General features: G+C 52.7%; 1 protein-coding gene across 1 annotated transcript in view; it reads right to left on the minus strand.

The window, feature by feature from the left end:
• Window positions 1-11,396, minus strand: part of LOC138286781 (E3 ubiquitin-protein ligase TRIM39-like) — a 198,804-nt gene extending 187,408 nt beyond the window's left edge. The window contains exon 1 of the mRNA XM_069227278.1: window positions 11,128-11,396. Within this exon, the coding sequence (XP_069083379.1) occupies window positions 11,128-11,322 (195 nt within the window). The 5' untranslated portion in view covers window positions 11,323-11,396. The remainder of the gene's footprint in view (window positions 1-11,127) is intronic.
• Between the last annotated feature and the right edge of the window lie 3,890 nt (window positions 11,397-15,286).

Consider the following 15,286-nt stretch of genomic DNA (forward strand, 5'->3'; position numbering starts at 1 on the left):
TGGAGCATCGTATGTTTTCAGTAGTTTACCGGTGCACTTGAGGAGGGCTAAACACCGGAAAATGCATAACAAATGCATGCCTTTCACCAATGAAATCAAGCTAATTTTAAAAGGCAAGCCCACGAACCAACCAAACTCATGGGCGTGGTTAAAAGCCCACAGAGAGATTACAGTAGGGGCCAGAGCGCTTGTGCACGCTCAACCCTAAAAAGGAAGGTTTGGGCTTTGCAGAAGGGTTATTTTGCCAAGTCAATTTAGCAGTTTAAAAGCTTCCAGACTAGGCTGCAGTGGCAGGATTAGAGTCATGTTTTCACTTCGTCACTTTAGTGGTTGCACAATCAGTGCTGATGTCCAATAGTGACATTTAGCTTTCAGGCCTGGTCACCAGAGCTCAGAGCACTTCAGAGTCATTAAACCAGTACATACTCCAGCAAAACGTGGGGGTGATGCTGTAAAAAAGGCATTTCCTCACACTTAGCTGCAGGCGGAACGAGGGAGACGGGTGGTACTTGTGATTATTGGAGGGATCCACAGGAAGTTTCCTTAGGAGGGGAGGGTGAAAGAGATGGGCCACACTAGATGTGTCACATTGGAGGCATCCACTGGAGAGGAAGATTGAGGGAGATGAGAGAGTACTTGTGAGTATTGGAAGGACATATAGGAGTCTTTCTCAGGAGAAGGAGGACGGGGCAATTGGGGCTGTACTTTAGAGTATTGGAGGGATCCGCAGGAGTATTCTTCAGGAGAGGGATGACAAGGGAGGTGGGGTGGTACTTGAGAGTATTGGAGGGATGCACAGGTGGTTTCTGCAGCAGAGGGATGAGGAGGGAGGTACGGTGGTACTTGAGAGTATTGGAGGGATGCACAGGCGGTTTCTGCAGGAGAGGGATGACGAGGGAGGTAGGGTGGTACTTGAGAGTATTGGAGGGATGCACAGGAGTATTCTTCAGGCGAGGGATGACGAGGGAGGTAGGGTGGTACTTGAGAGAATTGGAGGGATGCACAGGTGGTTTCTGCAGGAGAGGGATGGCGAGGGAGGTAGGGTGGTACTTGAGAGTATTGGAGGGATGCACAGGAATATTCTTCAGGAGAGGGATGACGAGGGAGGTAGGGTGGTTCTTGAGAGTATTGGAGGGATGCACAGGCGGTTTCTGCAGGAGAGGGATGATGAGGGAGTTAGGGTGGTACTTGAGAGTACTGGATGGATGCACAGGAGGATTCTTCAGGAGAGGGATGACGAGGGAGGTAGGGTGGTACTTGAGAGTATTGGAGGGATAAACAGGCGGTTTCTGCAGGAGAGGGATGACGAGGGAGGTAGGGTGGTACTTGAGAGTATTGGAGGGATGCACAGGAGTATTCTTCAGGAGAGGGATGACGAGGGAGGTAGGGTGGTACTTGAGAGTATTGGAGGGATGCACAGGTGGTTTCTGTAGGAGAGGGATGATGAGGGAGGTAGGGTGGTACTTGAGAGTATTGGAGGGATGCACAGGAGTATTCTTCAGGAGAGGGATGACGAGGGAGGTAGGGTGGTACTTGAGAGTATTGGAGGGATCCGCAGGAACATTCTTCAGGAGAGGGGTGACGAGGAATGTGGGGTGGTACTTGAGAGTATTGGAGGAATGCACAGGAGGTTTCTGCAGGAGAGGGATGACGAGGGAGGTAGGGTGGTACTTGAGAGTATTGGAGGGATGCACAGGTGGTTTCTGCAGGAGAGGGAGGAGGAGGGAGGGAGGTAGGGTGGTACGTGAGAGTATTGGAGGGATACACAGGTGGTTTTTGTAGGACAGGGAGTTCTATGCCAGCCTTAAAAAGGCCTGATATGCTGACAGCAGACACAGCAGAGTTCAAGATGTATGTCTGCTGGAGGATTAATCAAAATATTTTTCATCAGTGGGAGGAAGCTCACTGAAATCAGGCCCAACAGATTACTTGCGGTAGAGATCCAATAACACAAATGATCAGGCGAGGCCTGTCCTTCAGGGCGGAGGGGCCACGCACCCCCCACCTTTTGCACCACATGAAGAGGGCTGGTCAGGCTGAACAAAGGTCAGCCTAACAGACACTCTTCATGTTCAGGTGAGGCAGCCAGGAGCAGACATGCGCGATTTGTGCAGACTCCTGGCTGCCTGAGATGAACTTTGCTAGGCTGAAGAGGTCACATCTCCTGTGGGCGTGACCTCCTCGGCTCAGCAAAGGTGCCTCGAGGCCCTCCCCCGGGTGACGAGGGAAGCGTCACCCATTGACTTCGACCTGGGCGCTTCAGGTTTAAGTCCTGAAGCGCCCAGGGCGAGTGTCAATCAGTGGCGCTCCGTCACAGAGTGGGGTGGGGTCAGCAGTCTCCTTGGGAAAGGGTCGCTCCCCATGGGGGCACATTACTGTTGGCCATATCTGCCCCCCTTGGGGGCAGATCAGCCTATTTTTGGAAGGCCCATCTGCCCCGCATCTTGGGGGCCGAAAGCCCACCAGAGACCAGGGAAGATTGTTTTTCAAAATAAGAGGGTGGGTGTATGGCCATACCCCTAGCCCAAATAAATGGGGCCAAAGTTGTTCTGCCCATCAGTTGGCAGATGGGGCAATTACCCCCAATCCATACCAAGGGAGGGCACAAAGTCTACTAGATGGCATAGAATTAAAAAAAGAATAGTGGGGGTGGTGGCTACCAACCAGTATGGGCCTGATTATGCCCCCACCCAACTGAAGGGGGTAACAGCCTTTCAGCTCTCCCCCGCACAATAAAACATTTTATCCCACGGCAAGCAAGGACACATTTGATTATTTTGAGTTTTGGTTTTACATTTGGGCCATGAGAGCTTGGTAACTCTCAAAATCGTCCAACTTGGAATGGTGAGGGCTGCACTTTTTTGACTTTGGGACGCTGCCATGTAGAAAAATCCACAAGACCCAGACACATCTGAAAACTAAACATCTGGTTGATTCCTGGGTGGTGTGCTTCACATGCACCCCGCACCATTTTCTTACCAACAATGCTCTGCAAACCTCCAACTTTGCTGAAAATCACACATTTTTCCCACATTTTTGTGATGGAACCTTCCGGAATCTGCAGGAATCAACAAAATTCCTACCACCCAACATTGTCCCATCTATACCGATAAAAATTCTGCTGCACTTGTCAGCCTAAACTTTTTTTTTTCTCAAACTGCCCTTTTGGACCCGCTTTAGTTTCCCCTCAATTTTGACATGTTTTTGGCTCTTCCCTGTCACAGGCACTTGGCCCACCTACACAAGTGAGGTATCATTTTTACTGGGAGGCTGAGGGGAACGTTGGGTGGTAGGAAATTTGTCCCGGTGCGGTGATCACAGAAAGAAATGTGGGAAAAAAGGGATTTTTTTTGCAAAATTTGAGGTTTGCTGAGGATTCTGGGTAAGAAATCATTGGGTGATCGACGCAAGTCACACCTCCGTGGACTCCCTCGGGTGTCTAGTTTTCAGAAATGTCTGGGTTTTGTAGGTTTCCCTAGATTGCTGCTGAACCCAGGACCAAACACGCAGGTTGTCCCCCCCCAAAAAAAACAGGTTGTTTTGTATTTGATAATTTTGATGTGTCCAGATAGTGTTTTGAGGCATTTCCTGTTGCGGGCACTAGGCCTAGCCACACAAGTGAGGTATCTTTTTTATTGGGTGTCTTGGGGGAACGTTGGGTGGAAGAGCCCCACAAGTCGCCCCATCTTGGATTCCCCTAGGTGTCTAGTTTTCAAAAATGCACAGGTTTTGGTAGGTTTCCCTAGGTGCTGGCTGAGCTAGAGGCCAAAATCCACAGGTAGGCACTTTGCTAAAAATACCTCTGTTTTCTTTGGGAAAATGTGATGTGTTCACACAGTGTTTTGGGACATTTCCTGTTGCGGGCGCTAGGCCTACCCACACAAGTGAGGTATCATTGTTATCGGGAGACTTGGGGGAACGCTGGGTGGAAGGAAATTTGTGGCTCCTCTCAGATTCCAGAACTTTCTGTCACCGAAATGTGAGGAGAAATTTTTTAAACCAAATTTTGAGGTTTGCAAAGGATTCTGGGTAACAAAACCTGATGAGAGCCCCACAAGTCACCCCACCTTGGATTCTCCTAGGTGTCTAGTTTTAAAAAACATGCACAGGTTTGCTAGGTTTCCCTAGGTGCCGGCCGAGCTAGAAGCCAAAATCAACATCTAGTCACTTTGCAAAAAACACATCAGATTTCAATGTAAAAATGTGATGTGTCCATGTTGCGTTTCCTGTTGCGAGCATCAGGCCTACCCACGTAAGTGAAGAACCATTTTTATCGGGAGACTTGGGGGAACACAGAATAGCAAAACAAGTGTTATTGCCCCTTGTCTTTCTCTTCATTTTTTTCCTTCCAAATGTGTGTGTAAAAAAGACGTCTAATTGAGAAATGCTCTGTAATTCACATGCTAGTATGGGCACCCCGGAATTCAGAGATGTGCAAATAACCACTGCTTCTCAACACCTTATCTTGTGCCCATTTTGGAAATACAAAGGTTTTCTTGATACCTATTTTTCACTCTTCATATTTCAGCAAATGAATTGCTGTATACCCGGTATAGAATGAAAACCCACTGCAGGGTGCAGCTCATTTATTGGCTCTGCGTACCTAGGGTTCTTGATGAACCTACAAGCCCTATATATCCCCGCAACCAGAAGAGTCCATCAGATGTAATGGTATATTGCTTTAAAAAATCTGACAGGAAAAAGTAAAACGTAGAGAAAAAAGGCTGTTTTTTTACCTCAATTTCAATATTTTTTTATTTCAGTTGTTATTTTCTGGTGGAAATCCTTGTAGGATCTACACAAATTACGCATTGCTGAATTCAGAATTGTAACTACTTTTCATTAATGTTTAGGTTTCTGGGATCCAGCATTGGTTTCACACCCATTTCTGTCACTGACTGGAATGAGGCTGAAAGCACAAAAAAATCATTAAAATGGGGTATGTCCCAGTAAAATGCCAAACATGTGTTGAAAAATTGGGTTTTCTGATTCAAGTCTGCCTTTTCCTGAAAGCTGGGAAGCTGGTGATTTTAGCACCGCAAACCCTTTGTTGATGCCGTTTTCAGGGAAAAACCCACAAGCCTTCTTCTGCAGCCACTTTTTCCCATTTTTTTTATTTTAAACTACATTTTCGCTGTATTTTGGCAAATTTCTTGGTCTTCTTCAGAGGAACCCACAAAGTCTGGGTACCTCTAGAATCCCTAGGATGTTGGAAAAAAAGGACGCACATTTGGTGTGGGTAGCTTATGTGAACAAAACGTTATGAAGGCCTTAGCGTGAACTGCCCCAAATAGCCAAAAAAAAGGCTTGGCACCTGAGGGGGAAAAGGCCTGGCAGCGAAGGGGTTAACCACACGGGGGCTGATTTAGAGTTCAGCAGAGAGGGTACTTCATAGTAATGGTGATGGACTGAAGGTCCACCTACCAGATTTATAGTCAGCCGGGCTTCAAGTATTTCAGTGGCAGGGCGGCTCCGTCGTTGGTGTTGCGGACCAAGGGCCATCGGAGGTTCACATTTAACACCCTCTGCCTGACTCAGAGTTCATGGTGTTATCTTTTTGTTTGTTTTTCTGTTCATCACCACCAGAGGGACAGGGAAAACAAATTACCCCCTCAGCATGGGAGGCAACTCACAGGGGGTAGGAGGGTTATTGGTTTTACTTTTTCCTAAAACCAAAGCCCGCTGTGGGAGGTTGTTATTGGATAAAGTAAAATGTTGCAGAAGTGCGGTCATGTTCGATGGAGCCGTCCGTCAAACGTTTACAACATTAGCAGGAGCCACCAAGAACAACCGTAACAGTGGTTCCTGCAAATGCTAAGAGCTGTCCGCAAGGCTGCAGATAACTCTAAATGTGGCGGGTACAGGTCCCTTGGCATCGCGGGAGTAAAGTTAAGTTCTCCGCCAAGACCTAAATCAGCCCCTTGCTTTTTATTCACCTGCGTCCATTGATGACATTAGATAACGCATGCAGTGCTGTAGAGACAGCAGCAGAACATGCATCATATGTAGTGTGTGCGCGTTTATGTGTGGAGATGGAGCTCAGTGCACCAGGTCAAAGGACAGATATCCTTCACTGACTTGATCGAACACCGACTGCCAGATCTCCTCCAGGAAGATCACTGTGGTTAAATCTGAGCCGCGGCGGCGCAATGAAGACTGGCAGATCTCCTTCAGGCAGATCACTGCGGTTACATCTGAGCCGTTGCGGCGTGATGAAGACTGGCAGATCTCCGCAGGCATATCACTGTGGTTACATCTGAGCCTCTGCGGTGCCGCTGAAGACTGGCAGATCTCCTCCAGGCAGATCACTGTGGTTACATCTGGGCCTCTGCGGTGCCGCTGAAGACTGCCAGATCTCTTCCAGGTAGATCACTGTGGTTACATCTGACCCGTTGCAGCACCGCCAAAGACTGGCAGATCTCCGCAGGCAGATCACTGTGGTTACATCTGAGCCTCTGCGGTGCCGCTGAAGACTGGCAGATCTCCTCCAGGCAGATCACTGTGGTTACATCTGGGCCTCTGCGGTGCCGCTGAAGACTGCCAGATCTCTTCCAGGTAGATCACTGTGGTTACATCTGAGCCGTTGCGGCGTGATGAAGACTAGCAGATCTCCTCCAGGTAGATCACTGCGGTTACATCTGGGCCTCTGCGGTGCCCCTGAAGACTGCCAGATCTCTTCCAGGCAGATCACTGTGGTTACATCTGACCCGTTGCAGCACCGCTGAAGACTGGCAGATCTCCGCAGGTAGATCACTGTGGTTACATCTGAGCAGCTGCGGCACGATGAAGACTGCCAGATCTCCTCCAGGTAGATCACTCTGGTTACATCTGAGCTGCTGCAGCACCACCGAAGACTGGCAGATCTCCTCCAGGTAGATCACTGTGGTTACATCTGAGCCGTTGCGGCGCAATGAAGACTGGCAGATCTCCTCCAGGAAGATCACTGTGGGTACATCTGAGCCATTGCGGCACCGCCGAAGACTGGCAGATCTCCTCCAGGCAGATCACTGTGGTTACATCTGAGCCTCAGCGGTGCCGCCGAAGACTGGCAGATCTCCTCCAGGCAGATCACTGTGGTTACATCTGAGCCGTTGCGGCACCGCCGAAGACTGGCAGATCTCCTCCAAGTAGATCACTCTGGTTACATCTGAGCCGCTGTGGCGCAATGAAGACTGCCAGATCTCTGCAGGCAGATCACTGTGGTTACATCTGAGCTGCTGTGGCGCGATGAAGACTGGCAGATCTCTGCAGGCAGATCACTGCGGTTACATCTGAGCCGCTGCGGCGATGAAGACTGGCAGATCTCCTCCAGGTAGATCACTGCGGTTATATCTGAGCCGCTGCGGCGCGATGAAGACTGGCAGATCTCCGCCGGCAGATCACTGCGGTTACATCTGAGCCGCTGCGGCGCGATGAAGACTGGCAGATCTCCGCCGGCAGATCACTGCGGTTACATCTGAGCCACTGCGGCGATGAAGACTGGCAGATCTCCTCCAAGTAGATCACTCTGGTTACATCTGAGCCGCTGCAGCACCGCCGAAGACTGGCAGATCTCCTCCAGGTAGATCACTGCAGTTACATCTGGGCCGCTGCGGCACGATGAAGACTGGCAGATCTCCGCCGGCAGATCACTGCGGTTACATCTGAGCCGCTGCGGCACGATGAAGACTGGCAGATCTCCTCCAAGTAGATCACTCTGGTTACATCTGAGCCGCTGTGGCGCAATGAAGACTGCCAGATCTCTGCAGGCAGATCACTGTGGTTACATCTGAGCTGCTGCGGCGCGATGAAGACTGGCAGATCTCTGCGGTTACATCTGAGCCGCTGCGGCGATGAAGACTGGCAGATCTCCTCCAGGTAGATCACTGCGGTTATATCTGAGCCGCTGCGGCGCGATGAAGACTGGCAGATCTCCGCCGGCAGATCACTCTGGTTACATCTGAGCCGCTGCAGCGCCACCGAAGACTGGCAGATCTCCTCCAGGTAGATCACTGCGGTTACATCTGATGGAGCCCAGGGAGGCTCTGCTGTTGTAAACAAGGCACTTCTCCCGACTCTAAACAGACTGGGTGAGCTGCGAGTTAGGCGGACAAGACAACCACTGCTTTCTGGTGAATCCCTGCGCCTGCCAGACTCTGGTGAGGCCCATACTCAGTCATTCCTGGCAGCATTCTCTGTGGCTCCTCGAGAATGTCATGAATAATCCCTGCTCTTCTACTCCCTAGACTAGGGGCTCAAGTGTGCGACCTGTAATCCCAGGGCTCTGACAGATGCGCCATGTGCTCCTCTGCAGCCTCCTCTCTGGAGCTAAGTTGTCCAAAGTGGGATACAAAGGCTGTGACCCACACACCCTGTGCTCCTCTGCAGCCGCTTCTGTAGCACTGGCACTCTCAGTTTGTGACTAGTGATCCCTGGACGGCACCTGCCATACCTTGTGCTCTGCTGCACATGGGGCTCACGGTATGAGATCTGTGATCCCGGGACAGACACAGACATAAATTGTACTCCTGGTCCTCTCTCCATATAGAGCCCACAGAACTGTCCAAGATCCCAGAACATATTATGTGTAAACTTGGATCTCTTTCACTACAGAGCCCATGGTGATTGAGATCCCTGAACAAGCACGGACATACTGTGTGCTCTTCTGCAGCATCTGCTGTGGGGCTCAAGGTGCGGGACATGTGACCACAGGGCTGTCACAGACAGACCGTCCCTTGTTCTGTTCTGAGGCATTTTCTATGGGCTTCACACCTTGTGCTTTTGTGCAGAATTCTCTATGGAGACCTTGCAGTGCAATGAGGGATCTCTGAATTCTTTGCTCTGAACTCTGTGCTCCTGGGCAGAATTCTCCATGAAGCCTTTAGTAAGCAATAACTTCTGCCTACATTGATACAGACAGACCGTGTACATTTGCAGCCTCTTCTAGGAGGCTCATGGTGTGGTTCTGATCCCAGGGCTGTGACATGCCTTTCTGCCCTTGGATAGGTCGGGGCGGAAGTCCGCAAAGTGACCCAAAAACTCTGCCGCGCTACATGGAGTGCCGCAAGCAGCGGGGTTCAGTAGGTCATGCCGTTGGCGCAAAGTTTTAGCGCCGGGTGTTTGTCCTGCACTGAAAAATCAGTGCAAACAGCACCACGCGCTGCGCATGAGGGAGCTGCTTCTTTTCTGCCGCTCGGGTAGATTTTCAACTCGAACTGCAATTTCTTCAAAGGGAACAGAAGGTTTCTCAATGCGAGAAGCAGCGACGATCTGCGACCGCCCACGTTGAGACATCCCGCTGGGAGGTGGTCTGGAGTAAGATTTTCCTTGCTCGGCAACTTAACGTTGGCGAGCGCGAACCAGAAAAAAAAAACTCTCCTCTGCACCACTACGCAGAGTTTTTTTGGAACTCTGCGCTCTAAGCGGAGCGGGAAAAACTCTCCAAACTCCATGAGAGGAGCAGAGTTCACTGCCCACTCCTTCACTTGGACAGCTTCCTCAATGTAGTCCTAAGTACGCAATCAGAGCTCGGTGACCATTAAGGATAAAACAACAAATGCTGGATTTCCAGATCGAAATGGCCTTGGGTGGGCAGGGCACTTCCTTGGGTGGGACGGGCCCACCTGGCTAACCCTCTAGAACTGGGCCTGCTTCCCTATATTTCTCAAGGAGTGACTTCACGTGTGATCCCATCGCACCTACACACATACCTTGTACTCCTGGGGAGCCTTCCCTATGAGTCTCAGGGAGTGACCTCACGTGTGATCCCATCGCACCTACACACATACCTTGTCCTCCTCTGCAGCCTTCCATATGATTGTCAGGGAGTGACTTCACTTGTGATCCCATCGAAGCCTTCCATTTGAGTCTCAGGGAGTGACTTCACTTGTCATCCCATCGCATCTACACACATACCTTGTACTCCTCTGCAGCCTCCCCTATGAGTCTTAGGGAGTGACCTCACTTTTGATCCCATTGCACCCACACACATACCTTGTACTCCTCTGCAGCCTTCCCTGTGGGTCTCAGGGAGTGACTTCACTTGAGATCCCATAACACCTACACACATACCTTGTACTCCTGGGCACCCTCCCCTATGAGTCTCAGGGAGTGACCTCACTTGTGATCCCATCGCATCTACACACATACCTTGTACTCCTGGGCAGCCTCCCATAGGAGTCTCAGGGAGTGACCTCACTTGTGATCCCATCGCACCCACACACATACCTTGTACTCCTGGGCAGCCTTCCATAGGAGTCTCAGGGAGTGACCTCACTTGTGACCTCACTTGTGATCCCATCGCACCTACACATACCTTGTACTCCTCTGCAGCCTTCCATAAAAGTGCAGGGAGTGACTTCTCTAAACACATACCTTGTACTCCTGGGCAGCCTTCCCTATGCGTCTCAGGGAGTGACTTCACTTGTGATCCCATCAAACCTACAGACATACCTTGTACTCCTCCGCAGCCTTCCCTATGGGTCTCAGGGAGTGACTTCACTTGTGATCTATCTCATCACACCTACACACATACCTTGTCCTCCTCTGCAGCCTTCCATATGGGTCTCAAGGAGTGACTTCACTTGTGATCCCATCGCACCTACACACATACCTTGTGCTCCTGGGTAGCCTTCCCTATGATACTCAGGGAGTGACCTCTTGGGCAGCCTTCCCTATGCGTCTCAGGGAGTGACTTCACTTGTGATCCCATCGCACCTACACACATGCCTTGTACTCCTGGGCAGCCTTCCCTATGATACTCAGGGAGTGACCTCTTGGGCAGCCTTCCCTATGCGTCTCAGGGAGTGACTTCACTTGTGATCCCATCGCACCTACACACATGCCTTGTACTCCTGGGCAGCCTTCCCTATGATACTCAGGGAGTGACTTCTTGGGCAGCCTTCCCTATGCGTCTCAGGGAGTGACTTCACTTGTGATCCCATCGCACCTACACACATGCCTTGTACTCCTGGGCAGCCTTCCCTATGATACTCAGGGAGTGACCTCTTGGGCAGCCTTCCCTATGAGTCTCAGGGAGTGACTTCACTTGTGATCCCATCGCACCTACACACATACCTTGTACTCCTGGGCAGCCTTCCCTATGAGTCTCAGGGAGTGACTTCACTTGTGATCCCAGCACACACCTACCTTGTACTCTTGGGCAGCCTCCTCGATGGGAGTCACTGCGTGAGACCTGTGCTCCTTGGATCTGTCGCACACAACACAGATGAGTGTCTGGTCCTCTTCACAGAACAGCCTGAGTTTCTCCTCGTGTTTCTCGCAGAGATGCTCCTCCGGGGGCTTCAGGGGGGGCAGGTGAAGCTGTTGTACCATCTCCACCATGTTTCCCAGTTGCCTGTTGGGTCGGAGGCGTCTCCCAGAGATGCCTCTGCACTGTGGACAGGGGGAGTCTCCATCCCTGCCCCCCCAGCTCTGAGTGATGCAGGAGCGGCAGAAGTTGTGTCCACAGTCAATAGTCACCGGGTCCGTGAAATATTCCAAACAGATGGAACAAGTGGCCTCGTCTTAGAGCCCCGTGAGCTGAGCTGCAGCCATGATCCCGGAAATGCAGGGGGAGAGCTAAGTTTTGTTTCTCTGTGTGTAAAGTGGGCGCTTCTGTGTGTGTAAAGTGGGGGTGTCTGTGTGTATATAAAGTGGGGGTGTCTGTGTGTGTCTTCCTGTGTGTTCTAGGTCTTGCTGGTCCTCTGTCTGTATAAAGAGGGGGTGTCTGTAAAGTGGGAGTGTCTGTGTGTCCCCTCCTCTCGTGTGTACTGGGACTTCCTGGTTCAAACGCCTGTCGCTTTCCAATGTGGGCCACTAAAGAAAGCCTTTCTAATTGTATTTTAAATGCGTGGATATAGCGCTTACTACCCCGGACGAGACATCGCAGCGCTAATGTGCAAGTTCAGCTCTGACTGCAGCAGCCCCGGCCCCAGAGGAGGTAAACAACCCCAGACTGGACCCCGGGGGGTTTATTTCTGGGAAGAAGAGTGAGGCAGAGGGTGAGAAAAATACAGGAAATTTAAAATGACCCCAAGACTCAGGCCCTCATTCTGACCTTGGCGGGCGGCGGAGGCCGCCCGCCAAAGTCCCGCCGTCAGGTTACCTTTCCGCGGTCGAAAGACCGCGGCGGTAATTCTGACATTCCCGCTGGGCTGGCGGGCGGCCGCCTTCAGGCCGCCCGCCAGCCCAGCGGGAAAGAGGCTTCCACGATGAAGCCGGCTCGGAATCGAGCCGGCGGAGTGAAAGCTGTGCGACGGGTGCAGTTGCACCCGTCGCGTATTTCACTGTCTGCGCAGCAGACAGGGAAATACTTGTAGGGGCCCTCTTACGGGGGCCCCTGCAGTGCCCATGCCAGTGGCATGGGCACTGCAGGGGCCCCCAGGGGCCCCGCGACCCCCCCTACCGCCATCCGGTTCCCGGCGGTCGGACCGCCGGGATCTGGATGGCGGTAGGGGGGGTCGGAATCCCCTCGGCGGCGCAGCAAGCTGCGCCGCCTTGGAGGATTCAATGGGGCGGCGGGACACTGGCGGGAGACCGCCAGTGTTGCCGGTCCGACCGCGGCTTTACCGCCGCGGTCGGAATCCCCATTGGAGCACCGCCGGCCTGTCGGCGGTGCTCCCGCGGTCCTCCGCCCTGGCGGTCTTTGACCGCCAGGGTCAGAATGACCGCCTCAGTCTGAGACCACAAGGGAAAGGGGCGGGGAGAGGGGAATGCACGGGTGTGAGGGAATCACAGGGAAGAGAAGGAAACACGGACATAAAGGTAGAGAGGGAAGGAAAGAATGTCAGAGGAGAAAAGGAGCTGGAGAAACCAAAAGGACGAGGAATAGAAAACGCTTTATTTCTCGGAACTGAAAGTTTCACAAAGTTCCATTAACTGACCCTAAACAGCTCCAGCATCACTCAAGGTCCCTTTAATGCACAGACAGGCGCGCCTATGGCTGCTCTCTGGCTCTTTCTTTTCTTCTTCTTTTTTTATTTTTTTTAGCGCTTAGTGCATTCTGGGACTTGAAGTTTGTCTTTATTGATTCTGAGTATTCTCTCAAAGCTCCTGGCCAGTAAGAGCTCTTAGCTAACAGGCCCGGACTGCTTGGAGGTGTCAGACACGCAGAGGGTGATGGGAGGAGGGCTTGCACTTTGTCTAACCCAATCCATGCCCTGTGCTTTGGTGCCTCCTCAGTTTGGCTCCAGCAGTGGGCACATCAGCCTGGACCCTGTTCCGATAGGAAGAGTCCGGCCCGAGCTGCCAGGCCAGGTCCTCCCTGAACCAGATCACAAGTGACCAGGGCCGGTTCCGCACTGACGGGCGCTCTTCAGTTGGTACGGCTTAGTTATAGTGGTACAGTGTGTTAGAGGACGGTTCTGACCATCAGGACTGCCCTGATTTTTTGATTTTTGACCACCTGGTTTTTGACTGTTTACTGTGAGGAAGCCTCCTATGAGGTGACTCCCGCACAATAAACACATGGTAAAATGGACTGCGCGTGTTTACCGCTGGTGTCGTCGTGCTACGGAAAGGCTGCTGTGGTGCAGCAAGGCAGGAGGCCCCGGGCAGGTTACATGTGATCATGTGTGCGCATGGATGTGCACCCTTGTGAGGGCTGTGGGAGGAGGATTCCTGGTGTGTGCAGCCCAAGAACTGCGCTTAGGTAGTCCTGGTGCAGGAGGAACTATGCAGAGTGGGTGGTGACCTGGAGTAGGTCTCATGAGAGGGGTGTACACATGTGAGGGAGAGTCAGGGTGCTTACTGTCTTTTCACTGTAGGGACACCCAGTTCAATGCCAATGTCAGGGTGCTTAAGATATTTGCATTGGGGAGATACTCCATTGAATGTCAATGGGAAAGGAGGACCTATGGTGCAACTCCAGTTCTCTGGGGTCCAACGAGACCAGAGTCACACCAAAGTACACTGTAACCTGTAAGAAAAGAATGATGCAGTAGGTTACAGGAGCATAGTTGTACAACTTATGGGTCATCCAGGGATGTCATCTTTCTCTGCCTCTGCTACGGATTAGGGCCAATTACTGCTCTGTCCAGTTGCTGGAGCAGGGCCTAGCATCAATCAGCCAGCTGTCATTCCGTGCCAGGACCTGGCTGGAGAAGCCCTGCGAGGAATGTCAGGGAGGAGGGGCTGAGACTTTCAGAGCACATGTGGCAACTAACTCCTGGAGGATGCCATCTTGAGCTATCCCAGAAGACTGTGCAAGAAGGAGGGGATGGGAGCAAGAAAGTGATGTGGCACATCTGGATAGGCCAGAGGTGCAGACCTGCTGGACACTTCCGCCCCCACTTAAAAGGTCCTGCACAGGGGAGAGCTCACTCTCTTGGCTGTGCTTCACTGCTGGACACTGGGACTGCAGACGGGCGTCATGGACAACTGGAAGGAAGAACCTCCTGACTGCCCTTGGGGCAGGGACTCTGCCCCTGAAGGATCCCAGGCCAGCGAGGCGAATGCCAGAGCCAGGCAAGCTGGCCCCCTTACCCCCCCAGAGGACTAGTTGGGGGAAGGACTGGGCTAGCGTAAGGAGAGCGCGCAGCCCAGAAGGAAAAGAGGGAACCCAGAGGAAAGATTGGCGCAGGAGTCAGTGGAACTGGCTCCCTGATGATCTGGGACCCTTCCAGGCCAGGAGGCCTAAGGAGAGTGCTCCTGGTGGCAAGGGCTTGTCACCAGGAGCGGAACGACACAAGAGTGAAGAAAATCGGCCCTTGGGGGCCCGAGATATCCCAGGACAAAGAATGGCAACCTTTGAGAAAACAGCTATGAAGCGTGTGGAGCTCCGCAGCTGCTTGCGACTGTGCCCCCAGGGTGGGCCAGAGCCTGGGGGCTGCCCAGGAAGAAGAGGAGAACAGGGGAGTGTCGTCGCACTCCCCCTCTCTGAAGAAGAAGAGGCCCCGGACCCCATCCTGGGGCCCCGTGAAGCCTGGTCCTGTGTTGGACGTTGAAAGGGGTGGCGCCGTCGCGCACCCCCTGCCGCTGTGGAAAGGGGACCCCGGACCCCATCCCGGGGCCCCCAGTGGCGAAGACCAGCCGGGGAGCGCCGTCGCGCTCCCTGTGAAGAAAGGAGTAATGTGGGGGGGGGCGCCGTCGCGCACTCCCCAGCAGAAGAGAAGTCGGGGAGCGCCGTCGCGCTCCCGTGAAGATGGCTAAAAAGGGGGCCCGGACCCCGTCCCGGGGCCCTGAGAAGAGGCAGGAGTGGGGGTGCGCGGTCGTGCACCCCCAGCCGAAGAGAAGTCGGGGAGCGCAATGAATGTGGCCATCGGGGCCCCGGACCACATCCCGGGGCCCCGAACAGAAGAGGGCCTGG

This window comes from Pleurodeles waltl, chromosome 3_2 (assembly GCF_031143425.1).
Source record: "Pleurodeles waltl isolate 20211129_DDA chromosome 3_2, aPleWal1.hap1.20221129, whole genome shotgun sequence".
Classification (NCBI taxonomy): Eukaryota; Metazoa; Chordata; class Amphibia; order Caudata; family Salamandridae; genus Pleurodeles; species Pleurodeles waltl.